Source organism: Rhinopithecus bieti, unplaced genomic scaffold (genome assembly GCF_001698545.2).
Source record: "Rhinopithecus bieti isolate Rb0 unplaced genomic scaffold, ASM169854v2 scaffold_2439, whole genome shotgun sequence".
Taxonomy (NCBI): Eukaryota; Metazoa; Chordata; class Mammalia; order Primates; family Cercopithecidae; genus Rhinopithecus; species Rhinopithecus bieti.
In genome coordinates this window covers 1,062,368-1,090,133 of record NW_016804232.1, presented here as the reverse complement: position 1 = coordinate 1,090,133, position 27,766 = coordinate 1,062,368, and the positions used below count along the sequence as shown (strand labels likewise).

Below are 27,766 nucleotides of genomic sequence, written 5' to 3'. Positions count from 1 at the left end.
AAAAAAAAAAAAAAAAAAGAAATGACCTCACCCAAATATACCACACAACCTACTTACACTTACTTTTTTCTAAAGATATGGGAGCATCCGCACAGTTTTAGAAATAATTGTTGTCTTCTAAAGTTTTGTTTTTAAAGCAATACACCTAATTGACTGGCTTTCCCTGATAATCTACATTGCATAGTTATAAACTAATATCTCTCCAGCAGATTTTTGAGTAATGTAAAAAGATAAAGCCCACATGAAAATAAAAGACTGTAAAATGAAATTTAGGCTACCATATATGAATTTAGTTGATCTTTACTCCCTTAATAATTTTCAGACAAAAACACTTTATAAAGATCATTACTTTGGATAGTTAAACATCCTTGCAATTCCTTTTAAACAGTTTTCTTTTTAAAAAGTTTAAACATTCCATGTTCCACAAACTCAAAAAGCCTGCAGCTAGTGTAAAAAATTTTTTTAAACCAAAAAATTCTCCATTTCCTTTATACATGCCTGTGGTAAAGGAAAAAAGTCATTTTATGCCTACTGACACAGATTTATTCAAAATTAGTTCTGTATCTGCTCCGGAATGTTAAAAAAAAAAAAAAAAAAAATTGTACCAGGTCACTCATTTGGTGGTCATCTGTTAGATCCACAGAAGTTAGAGTAACAGCTCCTCTATATTTAAATGTACTCTAAACATTTTATTAAGTTTATAAGTTAAAACTTCAACAATGAAAAATTAGTATATTCTCTCAGTGTTTCAAAGAAAGAAATGTAGCTCTGAGCCTTCATTTGTTGTAAAAACAAAACAAAACAAAATAGCCCTGGGATTTCCATGAGAAACTGTTAGGAGAACTTTTGGAAATTCTCCTAAGTTTATTTTCCTAAGGCTGAGTGGTCACTTCATCTAAAGTCCTGTCAACAGTCATTCAACAGGGATTGTCTTCACTGGGATCTCACAGGCCGATAGAGATTTATAAAACACTGACAGTGTTCAGGGAAGGCTGAGGTCCACAGAGCTCAAAACTTTCACCTAATAGGAAGGAATATTGGACTACATAGGACAACTGGGGACACACCTAAGCAATTTCATTCCTCAAGGAAGGGCAATATTTTTCTTTGGTAATTTTACCTATTTTGGTGCCTGGGATAGAGAAATTAGATGGTATGTAGGTACATCTAATGTAAGTATTCTTAAAAAGCATTAAATTCATTTTTTGGAATATAAAGTTGAATCCCAAATGCTGCCAACATTAAGGTTGCTGTAATCATGCTTTTTGTAAATTTGATGACATCTGCTCTCTCGGTAGCTGCCAAGTGGACAATGAAGAAGTTTTTGGCTCATGTTCATTTTAGTCTTGTGTCAAAGGTGTTATGTTGTCTCATCATCGTAAGATTTGTACAAACACATCTTTAAACTCCACTCATGTAAATGTTCAAATTGAAAGTAGCCCTGGCCCAAGTGCCCAGGAAAACACAATGACTCATTTCTCCGAAATGTGTTCATTTCTAGGAATGCTTTGGGCCACCACTGAGAATCCAAATTGAAAGAGATAAAGCTGGGGAGAGCCGGACTGACTGAGGTTCATGCCCACCACTATGGCAGGGGGATGAGATGGCATTTGAAACAGGTCCACAGGTTGCTCACTCTGTTGGACTTTGTCACAGTACTACAAATACACGGAGTCATCTGAAATCTCACAGGGAAAAATGTCATTGTGCAAGTCAAAGAATGGATGGCTTGGCTGAGTTATTAATTTCTGGATCTGATATGATGACATCACAGTCATTATGTTTTGAAACTAATTTATTTTAAAGACACCTAAGTTAAAAATGGTTTTCTGAAGTTTAAAGTCATATATATATTATATATAATATATATATATAATTACTATAAATTATATATATATATAAAATTTACGAATGCACCTACCATTCCTTCTTAATAGGTAGGTTATAGATGAGCTCTCATGATTAGCCTGAAATATCTATTTATGATGCCCTCAGCCTCACAGTAATAAAGTAAGCCTATGGAAGTTTTATTCCTTTATAAAGATGCATATTGGTTGAGGCTCTTGGCATGAATTTAGAGTACTTGTTAGTCTGCGGAGTAATGGTTGGAATCTGGGACATAAGACTGGGGCTAAATTTCTTTGCCCTCCTAACCCCAGAGAGTCTTTAGAAAAATAGAAACAAAAGAGCACAAAGTACTTAAGGTGAGACACTGTTGTATTCATAATATAGAGAAATAACCACCATGCCTCATGGACAGTAGATGCAGTTCTCCACGGGGCTACAAAACTGTGCTAGTAATAATTTTAATTGGATGCTCTCTTTGCTGCCTTCAAAAAGTATCATAAAATGGAATTATTACAGGCTCCAAGTGCACTTATAGTGCTGGCCTCTCACAGAAGGAAACAGATACCATTTATCCTTTGGAGGGCAACAGAAATGGGCTTCTATTTGTTTCGTTTACATGCATCCCCAGTTGCCTTCTAGTTGCTGCTTCTTCCCTATGTCTAAGAGATCAATTTGAATTAGACGCTGCAGAACTGGATGCTAAGTTTTGCTGGCCCTCTGCCTTTGGGGATGGCACCACCCCATGGAAAGGTCCTTGGTGCTCCTGGGGGCGGATGGGAAGCACAGGGAGCATACCTGTAGAGGATTGGGTGGCGTGAGCGGTGAAGGCAGGCCATGTCCTGGAGACTGACTGGGTTTCTGCGGGGGGCTGGAACTCTGCTGGGTTGGAGATGGTTGGTTCTGGTTCTGGGGGTGGGAGTGGGGTTGGTGCTGCTGGGGCTGAGGTGCCTGTTGCAGCTGAGATGTAGGAGCTGGCGGCTGCTGAGAGGCGGGTGGTGGCTGCTGGGGTGGGGTGGGCTGTGACGGCTGGTGCTGGGACTGCGAGGGCACCTGCGGGGCTGGCTGCGGGTGCTGGTTGGTTGACGGGGGAGGCTGCTGTTGCTGCTGCTGCTGCTGCTGGAGCTGGAGCTGGAGCTGCTGGAGCTGGGAGTTCAGGGATGAGGTAGCTACAAGGAGAGAAAGCAAATGTGGAGTGAGATAACATGACAAAGTGTCTTGCTGGGTCTTGACAGCCTGTCCAGTGCAAGCGGAGGGTTTCCTTTAGAAAATTGTTGTCCTCCGCCCCCTGAAGCTCTTTGGTATTTAAGAGGGTCTTGAGGCACTGGGAGAACTAAGGTCACATTTGGGGAAAGTTTAGTATTTTGGGAGGACCAGCATATAACACATCAGGTATTACTTTAAAAGGTGGTGAACAATGTAAGCCAAAGGTGTGTGGTAGGAATGGAGATTATTTTTTAATTACTTTCTCTCTTCCTTTCCATACTGCATGGGAAATACACTCATGCTTTCAAGATTTCATTTAGATTTTTGAAGTCCAACCAGTTTAGTTGTTTTGGTAAGTGTTTGACTGGAGTTAATAACAAAAAACCAAATTGTTTGCAATTGCCTTTTCATCCATGATCAATATCATTAATGGTATCATTTTCACTTGCTACTTCAGACCTCCATCCAGTTGCTTATACATCTTAGTGTCAAATTTCTAACTTTTTTTCTTTTTAAATTCAAAAGTAGTACATGCTTCTCCATTTTGCAGGGTCAAAAGCATGAGTCTGAATTTTTTGCCTACTTATTAAAGAGAGAGAATCCCTAAACTGGAAGGATGATAGCAGGCGACTGTGAACCAAATAGTGTGGGGATTAGACATCAGCACCGAAGGACAGGACAGCACCTAAGGACTGAGGGAATGAAATCATCTTTTAGGATCTTGTTATGAGAAAGGTAGAGTAGTGGGAGAAGGTGTCTTAGCACAGAGCATGCAAAATTTGTTCTCACATGCTCATGCAGCACTGAACAATTTCTGCAGCAGGAAGCTAGTTAGTTTGACCTACGAATGGTCTAGAGATATTTATGGCTAAAAACCAAGTTCACTTTCTTTTTTTGCCTAAATCTCAATCTAAAAGCTTTCTAACAAGTCCATGAACAAATAAATATATAAGGATCAATGTCAAACCCACAGGCCTTAAAGGAATGTGTAGCTGTATTGATGAAATGATGCGACCATTCCCAGGGGTATCAAATACCAATTCTGTGATCTCACATACCATGTAGGGCTTCCAACTTGGTCCAGTTGGGGTAGCAAGTCCTCACTGGGCCATTAAACTACTCTAGGTCTGTGCAAGCAGTCCAGTGTGTGGCCTGCCTTGTGTGTAGAGAGCCACAAGGGTGCTCTGGGGCTTGTGATGTGATCTTAGAGATAGAGGTGGCAGGGGGGAGGCCTGGAAAGTACCCCAGCATCATCCCGTTTATTAGACCTTTTAGAGAAAGGCCTGCTTTTGCCATTTCCCCCTTTCTTCTGTTGTATAAAATCACATTTTATCAAAGATCTGGGAGCCCCACTCAATTCTGACATCCCCAGATCTTCTGCAGTCTGGAGGATCCTGGGGCAGTGGAGCCTGATCTCTCCTTCTAGTGGAGTTCCAGACTTCAGGGACCTGATTGCATCTGGCCTCCTGCCTGATTCAAAGCAAGCCTAACCTGATGTCTTTCAGGTGGGGGCACATATGTCAATGCTTATTTCCATGGTTGACTTAAATACCATACTGTTTCATTTTGGTTAGAAAAGCATTTATCTAAATCAGCATTTAGAAACAGGAAAGTCTGGGAATATTGGCAGATAGCTATTGGCAGACGGGTAGGGGCAGCAGACCCTAACCTACTAATGAGCCCTGGGCCCAAATATGTCTCCCTTCCTCCATGTCTGTAAGTTCATATTGCTTGGATATTTGTTTTCTGTAACAGCAGCTTGACTGGAAAGGCATAAACCTAAGTCTTTGAGTTACATAAACTAATTTGACATCTGCAAGCAAAAAATAACAGAGAATAAAATATATTCAGGTATGTACCAGATGCAAAGGAAAGCAGGAGGGGTATATATGAATGTAACATGGGTCTAAAAAACACCAACGCCACCTATACACTAACAAGAAAATGAGAGTTAAAAAAAGTGAAAATATGGTGCCTTGAAATGGCTCATTGCATAAAGCATAGCGAAATATGGACATTGAAGAATGAGAAAACAAGATGAATAAAGTTAGGAAGGTTCAAGGATGTATTAATATTTGAACTACAAAGAATGTTTGCAGATAAAATGATGCTTGTTGGGGTAAAATTCTGACCCTAAGCAGGGAAGGTTAAAGACTTTACTTTCTTCCCTGGTATTTATGCCCTTTTATGTGGTTTCCTCTCTGTCTTGTTACTATACATGACATAGGCCAATGTTAAATGTAAAATTTACGGAAACAACAGCTATGAAAGGAAAAGGGATGCACGGAAATACATTACGAAAATTTAAAAATTTAAGATTTTGAAAAAGAAATACAAAACAAAATGTCATCAAATCAAATTTCCTAGAGAGAAGAGAGAGTTACGGCAAAGCCAGTGTCTTGAAACTTTCCAAATAAATAATTTAATATGACATAGGAGTAGCCAAGAATCCTGCATTTCTCAACTTGTTCAGTTTCTATATATTAGCTGTAAATTGTAAATAATTTCTCATATTGAATCTTTGTTAACAGTTTCCTCAGTAAACCCCTACACATAAATGGAGCCACATCATCAGAGGTATCAGAATTATGTCAGATGGGATTTACACAAGAAAAGTCAAAAGCACTTGAAAAGCAAGTCCGTGGAAGATTCTGGAAAAATACAAATGTGTCCTATACTTGGCAATGTACGGAAAGCCAAATGGTGCTCAAATGCTAAAGGAAGTAGGATTTCTAGCAACACCCTAACCTACTTTATGCCAAAATATAAGATCATACTATTATAATCACTCTAGTCGGTATCTCCACTTCAGCATTTACTTGGACTTCTCAGGCTCAGGCAAATGTGGGCATGACTGGCAAACTGGTGGATTGGGTGTGACAGCCTGTTAGGAAGGAGCACAGCCATTACTCACTGCTGTTCACACACCTCTGGGTATTTCTGGGAGCTGGAGTAGCCTCACCCAGCTATGTTTACAGAGGGCAGAAAACCCAAGCTAATGAGAAAGGAAGCAGCAGGGCTTATCACTTAAAGTGACCAGGAATCCTGGAAAGAAGACTTGTGGTAATGCTTATCCAAACCCATCCTCATCCCAGTCCCCGCAGTGCAAACCTGGTCCTAAGGAGAGATAGAACACACCAAGGAAAAACAAAAAGAGTAACCTTGAAAATATGACACTAAGCGAAAGAAGCCAGACAGACTTGGCCACATTCCGTTTATATGAAATGTCCAGAATAAGTGAATCCATAGAGACAGAAGGCAGAGGAGTGGATGCCAGGCTCTGAAGGTGGAAGGGATGGGGAGGAGCTGCCAGTGGGTGTGAGTTTTCTTTTAAGGTAAAGAAATAGTTCTGAAACTAGACAGTGGAAATGGTTGGACAGCATTGAAAATATACTTAATGTCACTGCATCGTACACTTAGTTAATAGTTAAAATAGAAGATTTAATAAAGTGGTAAATAAAGTGGCAAGTTGTACGTGATGTGTATCTTACTACAAGAAAAGAGCTGTTTATATTCACACACTGGGGACCAAGTTACATTGCCTTGGGAAGCCACAGGGCAAGAGCATAATTCTCCTCTGCTCTTCATGGTTTTATGGTCCTGAGGGGTCAGGGCAGCCACCAGCAAGGGCTGTCCTGGTGGAGCCACAGGAGAGACTTGGCCAGGATGCCGGCACAGGGAGAAACACACTGTGCCCACTGGAGAGGCACAGGTTTGGCAGGGCAGGGCGTTGGGAACTGTGGACTCGTTTTTAAGTGCACACAAGACCCCACCCCAGTGGCTTTGAGAAATGCTGGGGAAGACTTGGAAGCTGGACACTGCGCAGACAGAGAACAGCCAAGGAAACTTGGGTTAAAAGTAAGACAGTGCTTCATAGTTTGAAGATACCTTCATTTAATATGACGAATTAGCTTTTCAAGACAACTGTATGGATAGATGGTGTTATTGCCATGTTATACACATAGAACTCAGTCTCAGAAAGGTTAAGTGATCTTCCCAAGTTTACACAGCCAGTGAATACCCTCGGCACTTCCCAAAACCTCTTACGTGACAGGATTATTTGTAATGATGAGGTAACCTATTTTCTCCTAAGGGTTTGATCAAAGATGACTGCTCACGTTCAGAAAGATGCCCTCCAAGGCTGTGCTTGTGAGAAGAGGTGGCTCAGGTATCTCATTATTGAGCCTAAATTGAAGGGTCTGCTCGTTCAGCTCCTGGGAAAATGTACAGTTGTACCTCAGTCCTACTGCAGGCAAATCATTTGTTTTAAGCCTGCTGATGAGAAATGTCAATGTATGTTTTCAAGATAAAGATGCTAATTTGAGTATGAGGCACGAGTTATTATAAGGAACAGAGAAACGTGGATGGGAGAAGTGTGGTGGTTGCAGGAAGGGAGGTGAGAGGTATGAATGGAAAGGAGGTGGAGAAGGGCCATGGTAGATGTTATTCACACCACTAGTTTACCTTGATGGTAAGAAAATGCTTCCTCCATGCTTAAGACATAGGGTGGCAGCAGCACTGTGCTCAGGCCTCGTGCCAGTTTAAGGAAAATAAGTAGGCATCAGCTTACTTTGTCTACAGAACTCTGTGACATGTTGTCTCTAGAGTATCCCCAGGGTGGCATCTAAGAGTTCTCCAGCTGGATTTGTCCCTAACTAGGGGAAGCAACTCCCAGATCAGCCCCAGTTGTAAAGAATCAATGGGCCTATGGAAAAACCTGTGTTCCCTGATGTAGCCTTTGCCTCCCTAACTCTGTATTTATTGTGTGCTTTTGCTCCCCACTAAGGTCTCTAGAAGAAGAAAAACCAGGAATCTTTGAACAACCCAAAAGGAGGAATCTGAGTTAGTAAATGGAACATCCACACATGCCCATTAGGTAAGAATACCTCAGGGAGCTGAACCAAGGTTGCAAATCAGAAACCCTTTCTGGTGTCCTCAGTTAGGGCATCCCTAGCCTGCACCTGCAGATGGAAGTTTTGCAAAGTTGATGGGAAAAGGTAGATGGCTGGGGACTGGGGATTTTGAAAAAGTGTAGAAGGTGAAAACTTGCTGGGAGGTCTGCCTTTATTCTCTTTTTTGTTAATCTTTCAAATTTTAGATTCAGGAAGTACATTTGCATGTTTGTTACGTGAGTCGATTGTGTATAATAGTGGTAATTTGGCTTCTAATGTACCCATTCCTCAAATATTGAACATTGTACCCCAGAGGTAATTTTTCAACTGTCACCTGCCTCCAATCCTCCCCGTTTGGGAGTCCTCAGTGTCTACTTTCTATTTTTATGTTCATGTGTACCCAGAACTCTGCCTTTATTCTTGGCAACAATGCCCGAAACAAAGTCAATTCTGCCCCAGAAATTATGATGTGTGACCATGTCACATATGGTCAGTGTTATCAGCTCTAGCAGTGTTGCTACACATGTCCTTAATCTGTCTTTTTGCTTCTTTTGCATTTAAGGCGGAGATCTAAGTGTCTCTTGAGATGTCAGGGGAAAATAAAGAGATAAATTCTTGCAATGAAAACATCCCTACACATTTCCTTGCATTGTCTGAGCCACCCAAGCTTCTTTCTTAAGGTGGATTGTTTCTGCCAACCCTAGCAGCCTATCTCAAATTGTGGACCAGAATCACGAGCGGAGCTTGTTAGGAAATTAGATTCCAGAGAGTAGGGCAAAATCTGCATTCTAAAGACCTACCTTAGGGGATTGGGAGCCATTACCCTTGGGGCTCCTAGCAGTCCTACAGGGAGCTGCAGCAAATGGGGAGAGTGCGACTTTTCCCTTGACTTTCAACCAGACCAGCTTGCAAACGCTGCTCCCCAACACTGAGACTATTTTTGTTTTTATTGTTATTTTTATTTTGAGACAAAGTCTCACTCTGTCACCCAGGCTAGAGTGCAGTGGCACAATCTTGCCTCACTGCAACCTCCGCCTCCTGGGTTCAAGCAATTCTCCTGCCTCAGCCTCCTGAGTAGCTGGGACTACAGGTGCGTGCCACCATGCAAGGCTAATTTTAGTAGAGATGGGGTTTCACCATGTTAGCCAGGATGGTCTTGATCTCCTGACCTCATGATCTGCCCGCCTCAGCCTCCCAAAGTGCTGGGATTATAGGTGTGAGCCACCATGCCCAGCCTGAGACTATTTCTTTTAAACAAATTTTTCTGCCATTAGAAAAAAAAAAAAAAATTGAAACAAGATCATTGTTTCAATTTGATCATTGCTAGAAAGAAAAGAAATAGACATCTGGAAATAACCCAGTGTTCTTTAGTGCCTTTTGTTTTGGAAATTAGGGCAATTCACCAACCACTACTGCCTTTGTTGACATTTTAGGGCACACTCTTACTGGAATGTTTTAGGACAGGTTAAGTCTGAGACATAGCATTAGCTTTTAGATGCCTCATTAAATAGGAAAGATAAAAAGCGAAGGATGAGTGCTCCCTGTAAAGCAGAATGAAGAAGCTATGCAGGACTACCCCAGGAGAGCTGTACCTGCTCAGCAAACTGTTGGGGACAGGGGCTAAGGACTTAGAGGTGGCAAGTCCCCCATGAGTCCCAGGGGGTGCTTGCTGAGGTCTCTTTAGGGAACAGCTGACTTCCCCACTATTTCCACCTGCAGAATAACCCCACCTAGGCCTAAAATCTCGAAAAAGTAAGAGAAAGAAGTTGAGAAAACATTCTAATGTGGATGTGGGCACCCCAAAGTAAAGTGCTTCTCCTCTCACCCTAAAAAAGCCAGTCAGCCTACAATCTCACCCCAAAACACTGAGCTCTCCATTGCTTTTCCCAGTCCTTCCAGATGTCTACTGTGTGCCAACCAAGATGAAAGAAAAACAATCCACACCTAGACAATTTCCCCATGAAACTGCAGGACACCAAAGATAAAGATCTTTTAAAATCCAAAAAGATTTTGGAGAGAAAATGAGGGGCCACATATAAAGAAACATAAATCAAACTGCTATCATACCTCTCATTAGCAAAACTATATAGCTAAAATCAGAGGACCAATGCCTTCAAAGTTCTGAGGGAAAGTTATCTCCCACCAAGAATTCTACTGCTAGCTCAACTGTCTGGCCAGGGCCAGAGCAGAGGAAGGCCCATTTTGGAACTTACAAAGACTTAGACATCTTTATCTTTACACAATTTTATCCTCACATACTTTTTCTTACAAAGTTGAATAGGTACTTCAGCAAAATAAGGTTATGAACTAAGAAAGAGGAAGACAAAGGACTCAGGAAACAGCGTTTAAGTCACTCAAGAGAGCAGCACAAGGGAGCCCCACTGCAACAGCCATACAGCAGTTCAGACAGCAGCCAGTCCACAGCAGAGCATTGGGGCAGAGGCTATAAGGGGAAAAATCTGCAGAAAAACGGGGGATTCCATAGTAATGAAAAAATATCTGAGATTTTGGAAGAATCTGAGAATGTGGAAAAAGAAACAAGAAAATTTAGGAAAAGTCGAAGCTGTCTGGGAAAGTCACAAGTCAAATGTGAAGCAGCTGTTCCAAGTTAGAACAAGAAGTAATTGAGCTTCCAGGAGAAAAACTGTTGGATTCAATGCTGAAGAAAAGGTAAGAAGGGAAAAGATGCCAGCCACTTCCTAAAGAAGATACACATTTTTTTTTTTGTAATAATAATGATTTCAAAAGGAAGGGCAATAAGAAATTTCTGGCAAAACAAACAAACAGCATAAGAAAAAAATGCATGGTTTTATAAGAAACAATAAGAGAAACAAACAATATAAACCAACTGTGCAATAAAATGTGATGTACTACTTATCAGGGAAATGCAATTTAAAACCAGAGTGAGGCTGGGCGCGGTGGCTCACGCCTGTAATCCCAGCACTCTGGGAGGCCGAGGCAGCCAGATCACTTGAGGTCAGGAGTTCAAGACCAGCCTGGCCAACATGGTGAAACCTTGTCTCTACTAAAAAGTATACAAAAATTAGCTGGGCGTGGTGGCATGTGCCTGTAGTCCCAGCTACTTGGGAGGTTGAGGCAGGAGAATCGCTTGGACCCAGGAGGTGGAGGTTGCAGTGAGCTGAGATCATGCCACTGCACCACAGCCTGAGTGACAGAGCGAGACTCCATTTCAAAAACAACAACAACAAAACAAAACTAGAGTGAGATACCACTTCACTCTGTTAAAATGGTTATTAGCTAAAAGAAAACAAGCGTTGGTGAGGATGTGAAGAGGGAACACTTATATACTATTGGTGGGATTACACACTAAGACAGCCTTTGTGGAAAACAGTATAGAGGTTCCTCAAAAAGTCTAAAATGGAACTACTATATGATCTAGCAATCCCGCTATTAGGTATATATACAACGACAATGAAATCAATATAGTCAAAGAGACATCTGTACCCCCATGTTTACTGCAGCACTATTCACAATAGCCAAGGTATGGAATTAACCTAAGTGTCCAGCAACTGTGAATGGATAAAGCAAATGTGGTACATATACACAATAGAATACTGTTTAGCCATAAAATGAATGAAATTCTGTCATTTGTGGCAACATAAAAGAACCTGGAGGACATTACGCTAAGTGAAATAAACCAGACACAAAGAGACAAATACCACATGATCTCACTCATACGTGGCATCTAAAAAGAAAAGCCATAGAAGCTGAGAGTAGAACACTGGTTACCAGAGAGTGGGGAAGGGTCAGGGGAGGAGAGGCAAAGCTTGGTCAATGGGTACAGACTTAAAATTAGATAGGAGGAGTAAGTTCTGGTGTTCTGTTGCACAGTAGGGTGACTATGGGTAACAGTAAGGTATTGTACACTACAAAGTAGCTAGAAGAGAAAATGATAAATGCACGAAATAATGAAGACAACATAGATATGCATGGAAATATCAAATGGTAACCCATAAATATGTACAATTTCAATGTCAACTAAAATAAATACCTTAATTGAAAGTAAAATGTGGTGTGATTTTGAGCACTTGGTGGAGTATGAAAGGATGATGCACTTGGATATTTTCTTTGAGTAGCACTAAAATCCACACTGAGAGGAACACCTGATCACTGCATATTTTTTTGGCTCTGCAGGAAATAATAATGTAGCCACATTAAAGTCAAGAATGTTTACTGACTTGTAATTTTTAACAATAATAAACAAAGCATGAAAGATTTCACGAGAACACAAAAGCTATCATCCCTGACTATGTGGAAGGGAAAACTTGGTGGGAGAGAGGAGGGAAAGGGAGGACAGGGGCACTGCATGGAGAGTAAAGAGATGGCTCTGTAGATGACAGAACAAATAGAGACTTAAATATGCTACTTAAAATTATACAGTTAACTAAAAATAATGCTATGCTTCTCTTTGGAGCAGGGAGATAAAGACAGTGAGAGATGTTGTAAGTGAACTAAACCCTCATACTCCATAGCAGGAAATGAACAGATGATACAACAAGTTAATAAAAGACAGAGATAAATTGGAAGTCTTTGGAAATACAGAGGTAAACTCAGAAAGCCTAAAACCAGAAATGGTTAAATGTGATTCCCCTGGGGAGTAATCCTGAGGGTGAAGAGGAGGATGGCTGAGAACTTAGCATGTTTTCAGAAGCCTTCCGGATTGAATTGATTTTTAACCACATGCATGTATTGCACTGACAAAAAATTTAAACAAAAATTAGTTTCAAAACTATGGCTATATTTTATATGATAACAGCAAATTCCTATATTTTAGGAACTGTTTTAAGCATTTGACATTAATCTCTTCATTGGTTTTCTCAACAACCTTATAAAGTAAGACTCCTAAATCAGACTCTCTCAGATGCAGACCCTGATCTAAGGATTTGAGCACAAATGATTTAAAAAAGGGCTCCCAGGAAAAACCCAGAGAGGAGCGAGGACACCAGGATGGGAGGGCAAGAAGCCAAGCAAACGCAGGATTTCAGGGCAAGTCCCAGCCTCATCCTGATTCCAGGGAGCTCTGAAGCATAAATGACACCTTTGGGCTTATCCTGCTTCACAGAGTCCCTTTATTCCCTTGACTCCTCCCAACACCAGTGAGTCACTGATTCTAGCTGGGGACTGGGCATAAACTCCAAAACATTTTGACTTTCCGTAAGGGGGAAGCGACTTCCGTGCCTAAGAATCAAATAACTTCTAAGAATCAAAGTATATATGTATTATATATATTTACAATATTATATACCATATAATTATATTTTATACATATTTACAATGTTATATGTTATAAATATATTACACCAAGCCATGTTAAAGACACAGATGGCTTCCCATTTATTTGCTGCCTATAGTCTCACAGTGATATGAGCAATTATACACGTGGGATAAAATAATATTGGTACACTGTGAAATAATCATTTCATCTCTTCTGCATGGACTAGACATTGTTTCTGTCTAGTATATCTAAATAGTCTTGAACTGGTGAAGGTTTTAACATATTGACAGAAACTAAATGTCTATCAGACGAAGGTTAGTCATTACTGGACCTAGAGAAAGATGGCATCAGAGAAGCCAATTCTGAGGTTGGAGTGGTGGTCAGAGGCCATGCCCTATCTGGTCCAACTGGCAGGCATATCCCACTGTGTAGACACATTGTGGCCATTATATCTCTGAACAAATTGACATGTCAAGTCCTGTATTTATACTCATCTTGTAACCTTCTGACAAGATAAGGATTTTCATGGAATTGTCCTTTATAAGCAGAGAAGGTGTTGACCAAAGGGCAATAATATTAGTGCCCCTTGGCAATTATATTTCTCTTTGTAAATTAAAATGGGCATTCTGGATTTATAATCTATCTTCTTCAGTTTGAGTCAGCATTGTGATATTCTGATCCAGCCTAGGGCACTAATTAAATTGAGCTTGTTGCCCTAGGCTGAGATCTAGACCCTATACGGGACCAAATTCATCTTTGGCTCCACTGATGATACCAACTGTGGCATGAACCTTCTTTTGAAAAGTCAACAATGGACATTTGTTCCTGATAGATGAAGAAATATTCCCTAGGACTATTCCACAGGATGCTAGTTCCCACATATGCTCCAAGGAAAAAAAGTGTCCAATGGCCAAAAAAATTATTTTGGAGATACTGGATGTTTCATCCTATTTTTGGAAATCCAGTGAGCATTAGAATATTAATGGGCAGAATTTCAGCATTAAAGAAACGTGATTAACTTTTTCTATCCAATACCAACCAAACTCATTTGACCTTGGAACGCCATCTTTTTTTTTTTGACACAAACTAATGCATACATATATGGAACTAATATTATTGGGAGGGCCCACTTAGAAATAACCTGAAGGTGTCACTGTCTTTGTTGTCAGACATGAGCATTTTATAAATGAAGAAATTTTATACATATGTCTATATATATATACACACATATAATTTTATATATATATGATTTATACATTTTATATCAGGATCTCTGGAGGACATGATGAACTATTTTCAATATAAAATAAACTTAACACAATTCTTTTTCTTTTTTATAGGTGGGGGGGGGTCTCACTCTGTTGCCCTGCCTGGCCTTGATCTCCTGGCCTCAAGCGATCCTCTCAGAGTAGCTGGGACTACAGGCATGTACCAACATACCTAGCTTGCCTAATGAAATTCTTGTTTACCCCTAATAAGACTGCATGTGTTAATTCATATGTCAAGCTTATCCAGTGTGATGAAACTGGCAAATTCACACTAAAGAGAAACTTTGAAGGTAATAGTCATCCTTGATTGATAAAAAATATAAATGTGTTAAAATGTAAATATGTGTTAAGTGGGTATATGCATATGAATTTCTGTTTTTTTTTTTTTTTTTTTTTTTTTTTTTTTTTTTTTTTTTTTTTTTTTTTTAGACAGAGTCTCACTGTGTTGCCCAAGCTGGAGTGCAGTGGCATGATCTCGGCTCACTGCAAGCTCCGCCTCCCGGGTTCACACCATTCTCCTGCCTCAACCTCCCGAGTAGCTGGAACTACAGGCGCCCGCCACCATGTCAGGCTAATTTTTTGTATTTTTAATAGAGACCGGGTTTCATCATGTTAGCCAGGATGGTCTCGATCTCCTGACCTCGTGATCCGCCCACCTCAGCCTCCTAAAGTGTTGGGATTACAGGTGTGAGCCACTGCGCCCGGCCTGAATTTCTTAATAAATGCAGTTTTCACGAAGGCAAAGTATTTCAGATAGTCTGGCAGGAAAGGTGAAAGGAACACAAAAAAAGGGTCTTAAAGTGTGCAAGGGTGGGAAACTGGAGCTGGGACTTTTCTGACCAACTAGGATAACCTGGGGCTTAGCTGAACTCTCCCCAGGCTCTGGGAAAGCATCATTGTTATGGATTTTCAGCTGTGAGGAGCTTGGTGTGGAAATTCTGCTCCCGGAATAAGCCTACAGCATGAGTTAAAGAAGAAAATGCAGTTCTATCAATACTAAACATTTTAATAAGATCTTCTTTAAGATAAAAAATTTAAATAACCCTCTTCTGTCTTTTCCCATCAAAATTAAAGTATTTTCCAGGTGTTAATACAATAACAAATTAGAACTCCTAGGGTTTGAGTGGGCATTTTGATTGAATTCTGGTGGATAGATTCTATAGGTTCCTTGATTTTGCTTAACTGATGTTTGGATAACCTGCAAGGAATCCATAGACTGTTTATGGAAACATTGATTCTTGATTTGAAATCTGTTTGCTCAGCAGATGGGACCAAATTTATTCTTCAGAGAATCTAGCAACCTCGAAATCCCAGTACAGTTTACTCACAGAGGAACTAGTAGTATTCTTTCCTTACAGAGTTTGGCAGAGGATTGCTGAAGAACATGGCAGACACAATGGGACTCTCCTTGGATATCAGTTCTCTGTGCTCTGCAACTTCTCCAATACATGGATAATCAAGTGGTGGTGGCTGTTGCTTTTCTGAGAAGTCTGAGATTCACTGTCTATGCCTCATTGTCTTTTTGAAACCAAATGAGTTAAAGACAGAATATACATTTGGGTGAGATAGGAAGCAGCTCATAAAAGTGCTCATGTCACATTCAATCCTATTATTTTCCTCCATTAATGTGAAAAGACCTATTTACATCTTTGATGACTTCTTAGAAGGCCAATCCACCTTCGAGGTTAAAAGTTTAAAATTACAGCTAACATTTATTGAGCATGGGTTTTCCAGGGATATTTTTACTTTTATAAAAATTAAGGTAGAAGAGAACCCATAAGCCATATTCACTAAAAGTTATGCTACATGTATGGGGGGAAGGGAGAAGTATGCTCAGTTTATATTCCTATGTTAATAAAATAATTCTTCAAATTAAGCAGACAAAGCAAGATACACCCTGGCTTTCAAAGGATCAGTGTTTGCCTTTCCCTTCAAAGGGAGATTTGTAGGAGAAAATATTACAGACAATTCAGTGGCTACTGTGCCTGGTTTAAACACAGCACTATGCTCACTCAAATTTCTTTTAGGCTACAGACACATGGGCCAGTGCTTATTTTCATGGTTGATTTAATCCACCCCCTGTGCCAGTGTGGGGATTATTCCCTACAGTTATTCTCCAGTGATCTGTCAGTTCAGATTAAAAAAAGTTAAGTGACAAAGATGCGGTGGCTGATTCCTTTGGAAGGCTGTGGAAGCTGGAGTATACAGCAAGAGACTTCTTTTTAAGGATCTGCTATGTTCTTTCTTTAATTGCCCTCATATCGCCACAAATCTTTCTTATCTAGGCTGAACTTTAAAGTTCCTAAACAGGCAATTCAATTTTGTTCCTACACAACAACTTCAGGGTTGCTAAAAAGGGTTTCCAGATCGTAATTCATTGGCTCTTGCTTAGTTTTTAAGAAGAGGAGATAGCATATATTTCCTCACTTTACAGATGAAATCTAAGACATGATTCTAGGACCACGTGGATCCTAGCTTTGCTTGGGATACACAATAAATAGTAATACTTTCTCTGAAGCTACACCTCTTTTATTTTGAGATATAGGATTCAAAATATACCTTTGCCAGATTTGTAATTCTGTTCCAGATTCTTTGAGAAGAAACCTGAAATAAAAATGATTTTAATTGTATAGCAAAATGTTACTCATGTTAAATGGTAAAAGTTACTCATATCATAAATATTATTATTATTCTCACTCTTATTTTCTCTTTCCATCTCTACAATAGAATTCTTTAGTAGGATTATGAAGATACTGGATGAGTAATTTGGTTATTTTGTATTGATGTGCGAATCAGTCATTTAATTCATGCATTCATTTTAAAGGCTTTCGTATGTACTAAGCTAAAAAGAAGGCAACTGACAGTTTTAACAAAATAATTACATTAATTCTATACTCTGTTGTGAGAAAAGGGTCATCAAAAATAGAATCCTGAGAAAATTCCTAAAAAACAATACAATGCTGGACTACTAACGGGGCTAGGATGTAATATGGTTGCATCACCTATATAATTACAAATGTTTTCTGCAAATGTCTCGTGGATTTCAGCCAGGATGGTTGGTCTTGTTTATGAGAAGTAAAACAGTATTATTTTTACTTTGTCTACTGCAATGTGGACAAAAGGGGCAAACAGAAATCGATCAGTCAGGATAGGTTAGGTTATGCTGTGGTAACAAGCAACCTCGAAATCCCAGTACAGTTTACTTCTTTCCGTGTCCTAAATCATCAGGGGGCTCAGCTCATTGTAGTCACTTAGGTGGCCAAGCTGGTGGAGCATCTACTATCTTGAACATTACCAGAAGGAAAGAGAGCTTTTGAGAGTGGAAATTAAATGCTCTGGGCCAGAAGTAGTCCCCATCATGTTCTCTTGAAACTCATTGGCCAGCACTGGTCACGTGGCACCACTTGAATGCAAGGAGACCAGGAAGTGGCAAAGCATCAACTCTCAGACAGGGGGAGAACCAGGGAAGTTTGGTGAACCACGTTAGTGACCTCCACAAAGGTCTCACTCTGCCCCACAGATGGTTTCCATATTTATCACTTCTTTTCCATTTTCATTTCCCTTTAACCTCATTATGTCTTGTCTGCATCATTCCAAGAGGCTTTTTTTTTTTCTTTTTTTTTTTGAGATGGAGTTTTGCTTTTGTCGCCCAGACTTGAGTGCAGTTGCGCTATCTTGGCTCACTGCAACCTCCACCTCCTGGGTTCAAGCAATTCTCCTGCCTCAGCCTCCCAAGTAGCTCAAATTAGAGGCACCTGCCACCAGGCCTGGATAAGTTTTGTATTTTTAGCAGAGATGAGGTTTCACCATGTTGGCCAGGCTGGTCTCAAACTCTTGACCTCAGGTTATTACCTGCCTCAGCCTCCCAAAGTGCTAGGATTACAGGTGTGAGCCACCATCCCTGTGGTTCAAGGGCCTCTTAACTGTCCTCTAATCTCTTGCCTTCCTCACTCTCTCTCTCATTCATTAAATTAACTAATGTTATCAAGCCATTTGCCAAGTGCCCATCTGCCACCAGAATTACCTTTGTAAAACACAGATAGGATTATCCTATTAATTTTTTGAAAAGAAGGGAATATGATATCTCTCAGCACAAGGAATTAAACCATAGTGCTCAGCCCAATATTAGATAATGAGGGAGGGCACTCTGTCTTCAACCCACTTTTCTAGAAACACCCTGACCTCTTCTGAGAACCTCACTTCTGGTCCAGAGCTAGAAGCTGATGGTCCATGGCCATCCACAGCCAGCAGATGGGAATGTCCTGCTTCCACACATGGAATCAGGGCTTGAAAAAAGCTTGAATTGGTTGACAAGAATGTAAAATCAGGAGAGCCTCCACAAAATACGCATTGGCCATTTTTCTTAAAAACAAAACAAAACACAACCACACATCCAGAAGGTTTGGCAACATGACCCTGTGTGGGGACTGGAGCTGAGTGCAGCTGTCCTCTTGCTGGGATCCATGGCAGCCAGAATGAACGGCCCCCTCTCCTGAAATTCTATGAGGGAACATCCTGTTGTGCATTGCACCACAATTAATGTGTCCCTGGATGGTTCTTTTACCAACTAGCTCCCTAAGGAAAGTAACCATTTTCATGCAGGACTTTTTTTTTTTTTTTTAATCTTCCTGTCTTCTCTCTCAGCAACCTGCATATAGCAGATGTTCACTAAATAATTAGGGATTATAATTATAGGGAGCTGTAATTTGATTGGCCACTTGATGACTTCAGCTTATTCTTCTTACCTAACATGTATCATGTGCTTGCTTTGGTTAAGTTCACAAAAGTAGAGATATCATTGGAGAACTTCTGAGGTTCACAAGATCCACTGCTCAGGGTTCTAGGAGACTACCTCTAAATCATGTGACCTCTGAGCCTGCAAGGAGTTGCAGTTAATTTGGGGGAATGGTATACATTTATTTTTCTAAAAAATCAAATTCTTGTGTTCCTTTTTTGAAAATATGTAACTGTACAGGCCAAGGCAGCCACCTGGATGCATCTGGAGCCATATCCTAAAAGTTCTGCAAAATAATTTTGTTTATGAACTAGCAAGTTATTAAAGGAAGTGAATGAACAACACTTAAGAATTCAGGATTTGAAGGTGTGCTATAGGAATTCAACAGGAAATATGTATATGAAATGTGGTTAAAGAGGAAACGACAAGCTTAGAGAGCCCTGAAAGGTTATCTGGATAAACAGAAAAGTACTGCAGGTAGGTCTGAGATGGACAGATTAAATCATAATCTTAGAAGAGTGAAAAATGTCATCCTAATCAAGGGCTGACCCAAATTCCACTCAATCTGGAGAGACACATAATAGAGCATATGGATTAACAGGGTTTGAGCTGAAGGTCAGGTTTTTAGTATGTCTGGGCTGGCAGGATGTAAAAGTCAGCCAGGCATAACAAACACATTGCCCTGTTGAGCGAGCGGGCGGCATAAGGGCCGAAGCGTAAGGTGCATGTGAGGCCCATGGGTTAGTTACTCACTTCTCTTCCCCTGGCCACGCTCCACTCTTGGCCATCTGCAATTGCATGCTCTGTCACTAAGGGGAACCAGGCAAAAGTACAGGATGGATGAGCACAGATTCGCTAACAGGGCAGGTAAAGCAACTCACAGATCCCTTCTACTCACAATGAATTAGAACATTTAACACTAATTTCAAACAGTTTACAGAAAAGCTATTTAGAGGAGGATGAGAATTTGAGTTTTATGGCAAGACAGCAACTCCAAACTGTAAGATACTTACTTCATGAAGGCTCTCATTGTCTGGACCTACGTAATAGTCTGCTGTTCTCTCTCTCTCTCTCTATATATATATATATATCTATATATATACACACACATACACACACACACACATATATATACACACACATATATATATATAATTTTTTTTCTTAAAAGTACAGCTCCCTCCTCCCCTACCTCTCCTTCTCCCTCTCTCTTCCTCCTTTCTTCCTCCTCCATTTTCCTCCCTTCCTTTCAATGCATCTTCTCTCCTTACTCTAAAAATACATTAAGCCCCTGTGTTATGCTGGGGAATGTGTAGGCAATTGAACTTATAAACTTAACTTCAACTGTGATTCTGCCTTCCTGCACTTCATTCACATCCTATCTGGGAAAACAGACATGCAAATGCTCAAGCACAAGGAGATATGTCAATATTTCTTCTTGGTTAATAATTTTCACTGTCTGCCCACATCTCCAGAAAAAGTACGCACCCTCTCCCTTCACATCAAAACCCTTCACGACTCTGCTCCAAGCCTACTTTCAGGTTTTAGCTGCCAACATTCTTCTGGGTGTAACCTCACACTCCAGCTGCCCATTGCATGTCATTTCACACTCACACCTGGCTTTTGCTCATGATTTGTTCTGCTTTCTGAAATGACCCCTTAGTTTCCCCTCCTTCTGTTTCCCTCTGTCATGATCCTACCCTTCTTTCAAAGTTCAGCTCTCTTTTCTGGGCAGCCTCTTCTGCTCCCATTTACACATAGTAGGTGTAATGAAGTGACGCCCTGGTTATGGTTCACACAGTAGTGCTTCCTTATTTGTGGTTTTTCTTTCCTCGGTTTCAGTAACCTTTGTGGTCTGAAAAGATTACAGTATTTTGACCGAGGGGGTGAAAGACCACATTCACACAGCTTTTATTACAGTATATTGTTATGTTATAATTGTACTATGTAATAGAAGAACTATTATTTATTTATTTTTGAGGTAAGAGCTCACTCTGTGGCCTAGGCTGGAGGGCAGTGGTGTGATCATGGCTCACTGCAGCCTTGACTTCCTGGGATCAAGCCATTCTCCCACTTCAGCCTCCCAAGTAGCTGGGACTAGAGGTACATGCCACCATGCCTGGCTTATTTTTTAAGTTTTTGGTTGAGACAGGGTCTCACTATGTTGGCCAGGCTGGTCTCCAACTCCTGGCCTCAAGCAATCTTCCCACCTCAGCCTCCCATAGTCCTCGGATTACAGGTATGGGACACTGCACTAGACCAAAAATTGCTGTTGTTAATCCCTTACTATGCCCAATTTATAAGTTAAACTTTATAGGTATGTATGAATAGGAAAAAGCATAGAATATAGAGGGTTCAGTACTATCTGTAGCTTCAGGTAACCACTGGGGGTGTTGGAACATGTGTCACCTCAGAAAAGCAGCAACTACTGTATGTCTCTTATATTAATAGTTGTTAGCCAACATTAGAACACTGTTGTCCTAGTTCACACCATGCTGAAACTCTAGGGCTGCAAAAGCACTTTTGGGATTATGAACCCCTTTGACAGTCTGATACAAAATATATGTACCCTTTACCGAGAGACATTTTTATACTTATAAATTTAACATAATTTCTCAGGGGATTTCAGACTCCTCTGAAGTTCATCCAGAGACACCTGCCCACCTGATGACTGATAGCATCTGTAGCGGACCAGGCTACAGGTCCAAATGAAGGGCATCTGTCCCTGAAACATATGGCCCTTTCTGGCATCCACGGATGGGGAGAGGTAGGTCTTCTGATGGAGATTCAGAATCTGGAAGGTGGGCCACAGGTGGTTGAGAGAACTCTGGCTGTTTGATGTTTATTATTCTCTTCAGTCAGGTCTTGAGAATTCTTATCTAGCCTCTGGACCTCCTAGGTGGGAAGAGTTAAAGCCCCTCTGCCCCATGGAGGTTCATTCTGAGTGAGTTCAAGGTGTAAGCCATATTATCTGACGGGAGGTTACCCTCTGAGCTGGCTTAAAGTCATGTTTAAATAGTCTAGCCTAGTCTCAATCTGTTATGGGCCTTAAGATCAGACACTATAGTGCATTGCTGAACCAAGATGCAAAGAGGCTGTCTGAGAATTAGGTAGACATCCCTTAATACTTTGTTTATGTTATACAGAAACATGATTTTAAATAGTAATTTTCGAAAGAGCTATTGGTGTTCTGTGAGTTCCATTCTCTGAGGGAGTAGGGGCTCTTTCCTCTTCATTTCATGCCAAGAAAAGGGGACTTCCATGGAGCTGGTTTGTGTTCCTGCAGTAGGGGGTCACATCAGACCTGTGTTGGCCTCTTGTTGGAAAATAGCACAGGTAAAAAGACAGGCTGGTTAGCTGCTCTAACAGGGAGGCTAAGGAGAGACTGTGGCCCTGGTGGCTGGCACTTAAGGCTTGCATGAGAATTTCCTCGGGGCTGGATGTGGGCCACATGTGTGACAAAACCCTAGTGTGGCCCACCTGAGATTGTGTCTGAGAGAGTCCCATGCAGGGGCGAACATATCTCAGCATGGAGAATTTAGAGGTAAGGCATCACCCACATTAAACGATCTGTATTTGAGAGGCCAGGATTGGGAGGTTTCCAAAAAAAACCACAATACCATCCCCCAGAAAGAGTCATCTGTAAACATCTCCAAGTCCAGTGAGTGTGAAGCCAGCCAACAGTAATGCTCGTCAGTAGGAACTGTCCCTGCTTTCTTTTCCTCTGAAAGGGTCAGAAACTAAAGATAGAGGAGGAGGAGGAGCTGAAACTGTAGGTGGGGAACAAAGAGAGATTCCCTTTCCCAGTTACAGGCTTTCTGCTTACAATTTGATTGAGATGTAGGATGTGGGAGGTGAAGGGGTCTGAAACCTCAAATCAAATTGGAGTTTTATTTTGTTTTTTTGAGGCGGGGTCTCCCTTTGTCACCAGGTTGAGGTGCATTGGTATGACCATGGCTCATCCCAGCCTCAAACTCCCAAGCTCAAGTGATTTTCCTGCCTCAGTCCCTCTACTACCTGGGACCTCAGGCATACACCACCACATCCAACTAATTTTGCAATTATTTTGGAGACAGGGTTTCACTATGTTGCCCAGGGTGGTCTCAAACTCCTGGGCTCAAGCCATCCTCCCGCCTTAGCCCTCCAAAGTGCTGGGATTACAGGTGTGAGCCATTGTACCCGGACCCAAGTTGGAGTTTTGACTATTACCTGGGTCTGTGCATTCTACTTATTAAAGCAAAGTAGTGTTTATATTACCTAGCAGTAGCCAGGGACATTACAGGACTTCCTTGAGTTGTCATTTGGAGGTAAGGGAAGAACCAGCCTTAATGAATAAGTTGAAAGTGACGGTGAGTTGAACAAGTCATTTAGTGATTGCACTAACCTCAGAGGAACTGAGCCTTGCTTCGTTTTTTTCCTAAGAGAGCAGAGGGGTTCTTTTGCAGCAGATACATAAGAGCTACTGGGTTAAGTGCACTGTATTTTCTTCCGTGCCTTTATTCCTTTTCTCCCTGGTGTTGTCTTTGTGAGTCTAAGACCTTTGCTGAGGAGAGGGGTAAGTTTCCCTTTCTTTGGAAATGTTCATTCAGTATTCAGCACTTATTTATTGACTGTGTACTGCAGAGGCTCTCAAGCCTCAGGGTACAGAGGGACCACCTAGGGTGCTTGTAAAAATGCTGATTCCTGGGCCCCACCTATGCAGATTTTGATTACATAGCCCTGTAGTGGGCTGAGGAATTGGCAGCCTTTAAACAAGCTTCTGGTGCGGGGTCTTTGGTCCATACGTGAGTAGTGCTGGTCTCTACTGGCTTCCTGGCACTGTGCTAGGTGCCTAAATATCACAAGAAATCAGGCATATTTCTTACCCTCAAAAGTCTAACAGTTTGGTGGCATATGTAGCTAGCCTGCAAATTATCAACGTGTTTGAGCATGTGTTTCTTTGGAAGTATTTACAAACCATGAGACAGCAATAGGGTTAGTGTGGGAAGAGAGAGAAAAAAAACCCTTGTAAGTGCCAAGCAAAAAACATTTCCTACTGGTGAGACAGTCAGGCTGGGAAGAAAGGGAAAATGAAGGGCAAAGTCTTTAAGAGGCTCACCACAGTGAAAGAGCAACTAGTAATTTGAGGATTCCTTTGCCAGCATTCTGCCAAATGTATGAGAATTAGAGCTGTCAGGGTCCTTGGAACTCATCAAACCCAATTTTACCCTTGAGAAATAAAGAAAATGAGACCCAGAGACCCTGAATGATTTGCTCAAGTGCACACAGAGAAGAAGGTAGGATTGTTTATCTGATACATTTTGAATATATGTTGAACCAATAATCACTTATGCCAAGGTGGGTCATTTATTGGCTTAGAATTCTGGAGGCAGTTCTGGACCTAATAGTTAAAATCCCTGTAAACATATGATTCAGTGAGGAATATAATTAGAAAGGCCTCCGAAAGCTTCTTTTTAAATAACCATTTTGTCTAAGATAAAACAAGTAAGTGAAAAGAAATCCCCATGGTAATGTATTATGTCTTAGCTTTTGACCATAAATTATTAAAACTGAAAAATATCTTTGGCACAAAAACTGAGTTGTGAATACATCTTCATTTGTTCAGGCACCATGTATTTACTGAGAGCCTACTATGTTCCAGGCAACTGGTGATGACTTCCAAGTCAACTTGCGATATGAAAGAGGGATCCACTTTAGAAAGGACACAGCTCCCTCTGGGTGTGTGCTGGTTTTTTACAAGCCATCAGCGAGTGCCAATCATGTCGGCAGCTGATGTGCAGGCTCAGCTGACTGGGAGTCAGTTTTACATGCCACTGAGCTAGAGTGTCCTCTGAGAGATACTGCCCCTCCAATGGCAAGGACAGGTTAAGCAGCTCAGCGACACTTACTTCCTTGTAGCATAAAGGATGACTTACTGTGGAGGGGGTGGGATTTGAGAAAAAGAAATTCCTGCTCTGGAGTAAAGCACCTGGCTTATCTCGAGAAGGAAGGTGAGGTCCTGATTCTTCCCTTGGGAAGAACATCAGAGTCTTCCCTCTCGGGCTGAGACAATTCCATGTCACTGGGAAGCTTTTGTTAATCTCAGGCTATGTTTCTGATTTTGCCCCTCACTTTTCAAGTGAAAGAATTGAAAGAGAATGGATATTCAAAAAGACTCACATCCACATGAGTTTATTTCTCTTTTATTGTTAGGCGGTTAATATAATCAAGTTCTATTCTGAAATTCATAATTGTAAGACTTCATCTCCCTCCAGCAACAGCAAAGTGCAGCAATAGGATGAAGGGGCCTGTTGCCTTGTCTTACAATAAATAAATAAATAAATACTTTAAAAGTCTGAAGATCCATTTAGGAAGGTAACTAGGAAACCTAAAGTCTTTCAGAGGAGATGATACACAGACTGTATGCTACACCAATTTAGGGGCTCCCAAGACATAAGTCTTACATGGATCATAGCACAAAGAACTTGGCAAGCATGGGGACTGCTGGATATTCCCAGAGCTGCTTGGCCCCACACTCTGGAGGTGAGACACACTCACACTGCGATCAGCGGGTACTGGGTGAACACTCAGGGGTCTGACGTCCAAACCCTTTGCTGTCAGACATTCACATGTGGGTCCTTGGATATGTTGGAGATGAGTGTCACATGCAGCTCTGAATAAGATCACAATTACGCTTTGTTAGTGTTAGAGTTAAAAAAGGAAATCAAAATACTAAGTCCCGGCCAGTGTTCAAAGGCTCCCTGGAAACAAAATAAATTCAAATCTCTCAGACCGGTGACCCAAATGGTACGGTTTGGGCATTTAAAACAGGAATGCTGAAAAGATAGCAAGTTGAATATTGAACCCTGTCAGCAGACTGAGGCATGCTATTTCTGAGATTTCTACTCCCGCCATTACTACTGTTACTATTATTATTCCTGGTCTGTGACCACTCTCATTGCTGTTACTCCTACTGCGACCAATATTGCTATTGGAACACAGTGCTAAACCAAACTTAAACTCAAGGAAGGGCCTCCTCAAGTTGCTCCCAACCAACTTCTCTCATCTTAACTGGCAGAATTTTTCTCACAGGAGAAGCATATTAAAAGGATAAACCATTTAATTTGGGGACAAATTATGTAACTAAATCTTAGGTCTTTTGTCTATATAATTAGAAAACATTCATCACTCAACATGGGTGTTATAAAAGCCCAAGTAAAGTTGTACATGTAAAGTCCTAGGTCAATGTCATCCATGAAGTAGAAACATTGAAAGTGTTCATTCTTTCCTTTCCTTTCTCCCCAGCCTACTGCCATTCTTGCTACTGGAGACTCCAACCAGGACTTAAGGGAGAGATCCATGGGATAAGTGGGGGAGTTTGAAGGAGAAAGGGGAATGGAATAAAGAGTATTAAAGCAGAGCTGCCCTGCTCTAGTAGCTATGATGAGGGGCCACTCAGATAGTAAGGCTGCCTGCTGGAGGATGAAGGAGAGTGGGAACTGACCATAAACCACTGGCCATTTATTTTGCTAACAATACAGATTCACTGGCCCAAAAACACAAACTAGTCTAATGCAATCAAAATGTTTGTGGATCATTCATTGAGTACCTGTTATGTATCACACTTAATATACCTCCCCTAACCCTTGCAAAAACCCCTGGTGGTTTATATGCACATATGACTTAAGGGACTTGCGTCAATGACCAGCTGCAAGACGAGCCAGGAAAATCCTTCCTGCAGTGACCCTCGAGAATGGATGCTTCCCTGGAAAAATTAACACTGTAAATGTTAAGGAAATGTTTACAAGTGAAAAGAAGATTCTCTCCTAGGTTTGGTAGAATTATAGTAGTAAGCCTTCCTCAAAAATCCTAACCTCTATGTAGCTATACATAGCAGCCATCCCCTACTCAACAACAAATGGGAAGCACAAACTTTTCTTTCTATGGCTGTAAAGCATGATACTAAAACTGACAGTACCATAAATCTCAAGTCATGGAAACGCTGTGAAATGTTACATGTAACAGTGCAGTGTTACAGGTAAGACCACAGAGGTTGAAGTTTTGCTATGTTTTCATTGTGATCACCTGAAGACCATCTTTCAGAGTTCTTTACTGTCATGGTGCCACGACTAAGAGTTTTTTTTTTCTTTTCTTTTTTCTTTTTTTTAAGTTATCTACTTTAAAGTTCAGAAGAGTAATTACCTCAGTTGGGCTTAAGCAGGTACATTTCTAAATAACTGGGAACCATTCTTTTTTATTTAGAGCTTTAGATCTCTTTAATGCCTTTGCTAGAGTTTAGTTCGTGTATCCTTTAGAATCAAAGTGTGATTAATTTAGGTTCCAACAGAAAATAAGTTTTAGTAAATGTAAGAATAAATATTTTATGTTTTGACTGTGGCATGGAATGTTCTTATGAATTCTATAACTTGTCAACTGGACTCTGAAACAGCAATAGCTTTATAAAACATGAGTATTAGGAACATAAGAATGATGAAACAGAAAAGCAAACAAATAAAAATGTTTGTTTCATGCTCTTCCTCACCACTCCCAGCAAAAATGCCCTCTCACCAAAATGCCCTAAACCAACTCAATGCTCTTTAGGATC

The 27,766-nt window shown here is 40.8% G+C and overlaps 1 protein-coding gene across 2 annotated transcripts in view; it reads right to left on the bottom strand.

Moving 5' to 3' along the window:
* Positions 1-27,766, bottom strand: part of POU6F2 (POU class 6 homeobox 2) — a 500,263-nt gene that overhangs the window by 126,640 nt on the left and 345,857 nt on the right. For both annotated transcript variants that reach the window (XM_017867376.1, XM_017867377.1), the window contains exon 6: positions 2,644-3,014. In XM_017867376.1, the coding sequence (XP_017722865.1) occupies positions 2,644-3,014 (371 nt within the window). The remainder of the gene's footprint in view (positions 1-2,643; positions 3,015-27,766) is intronic.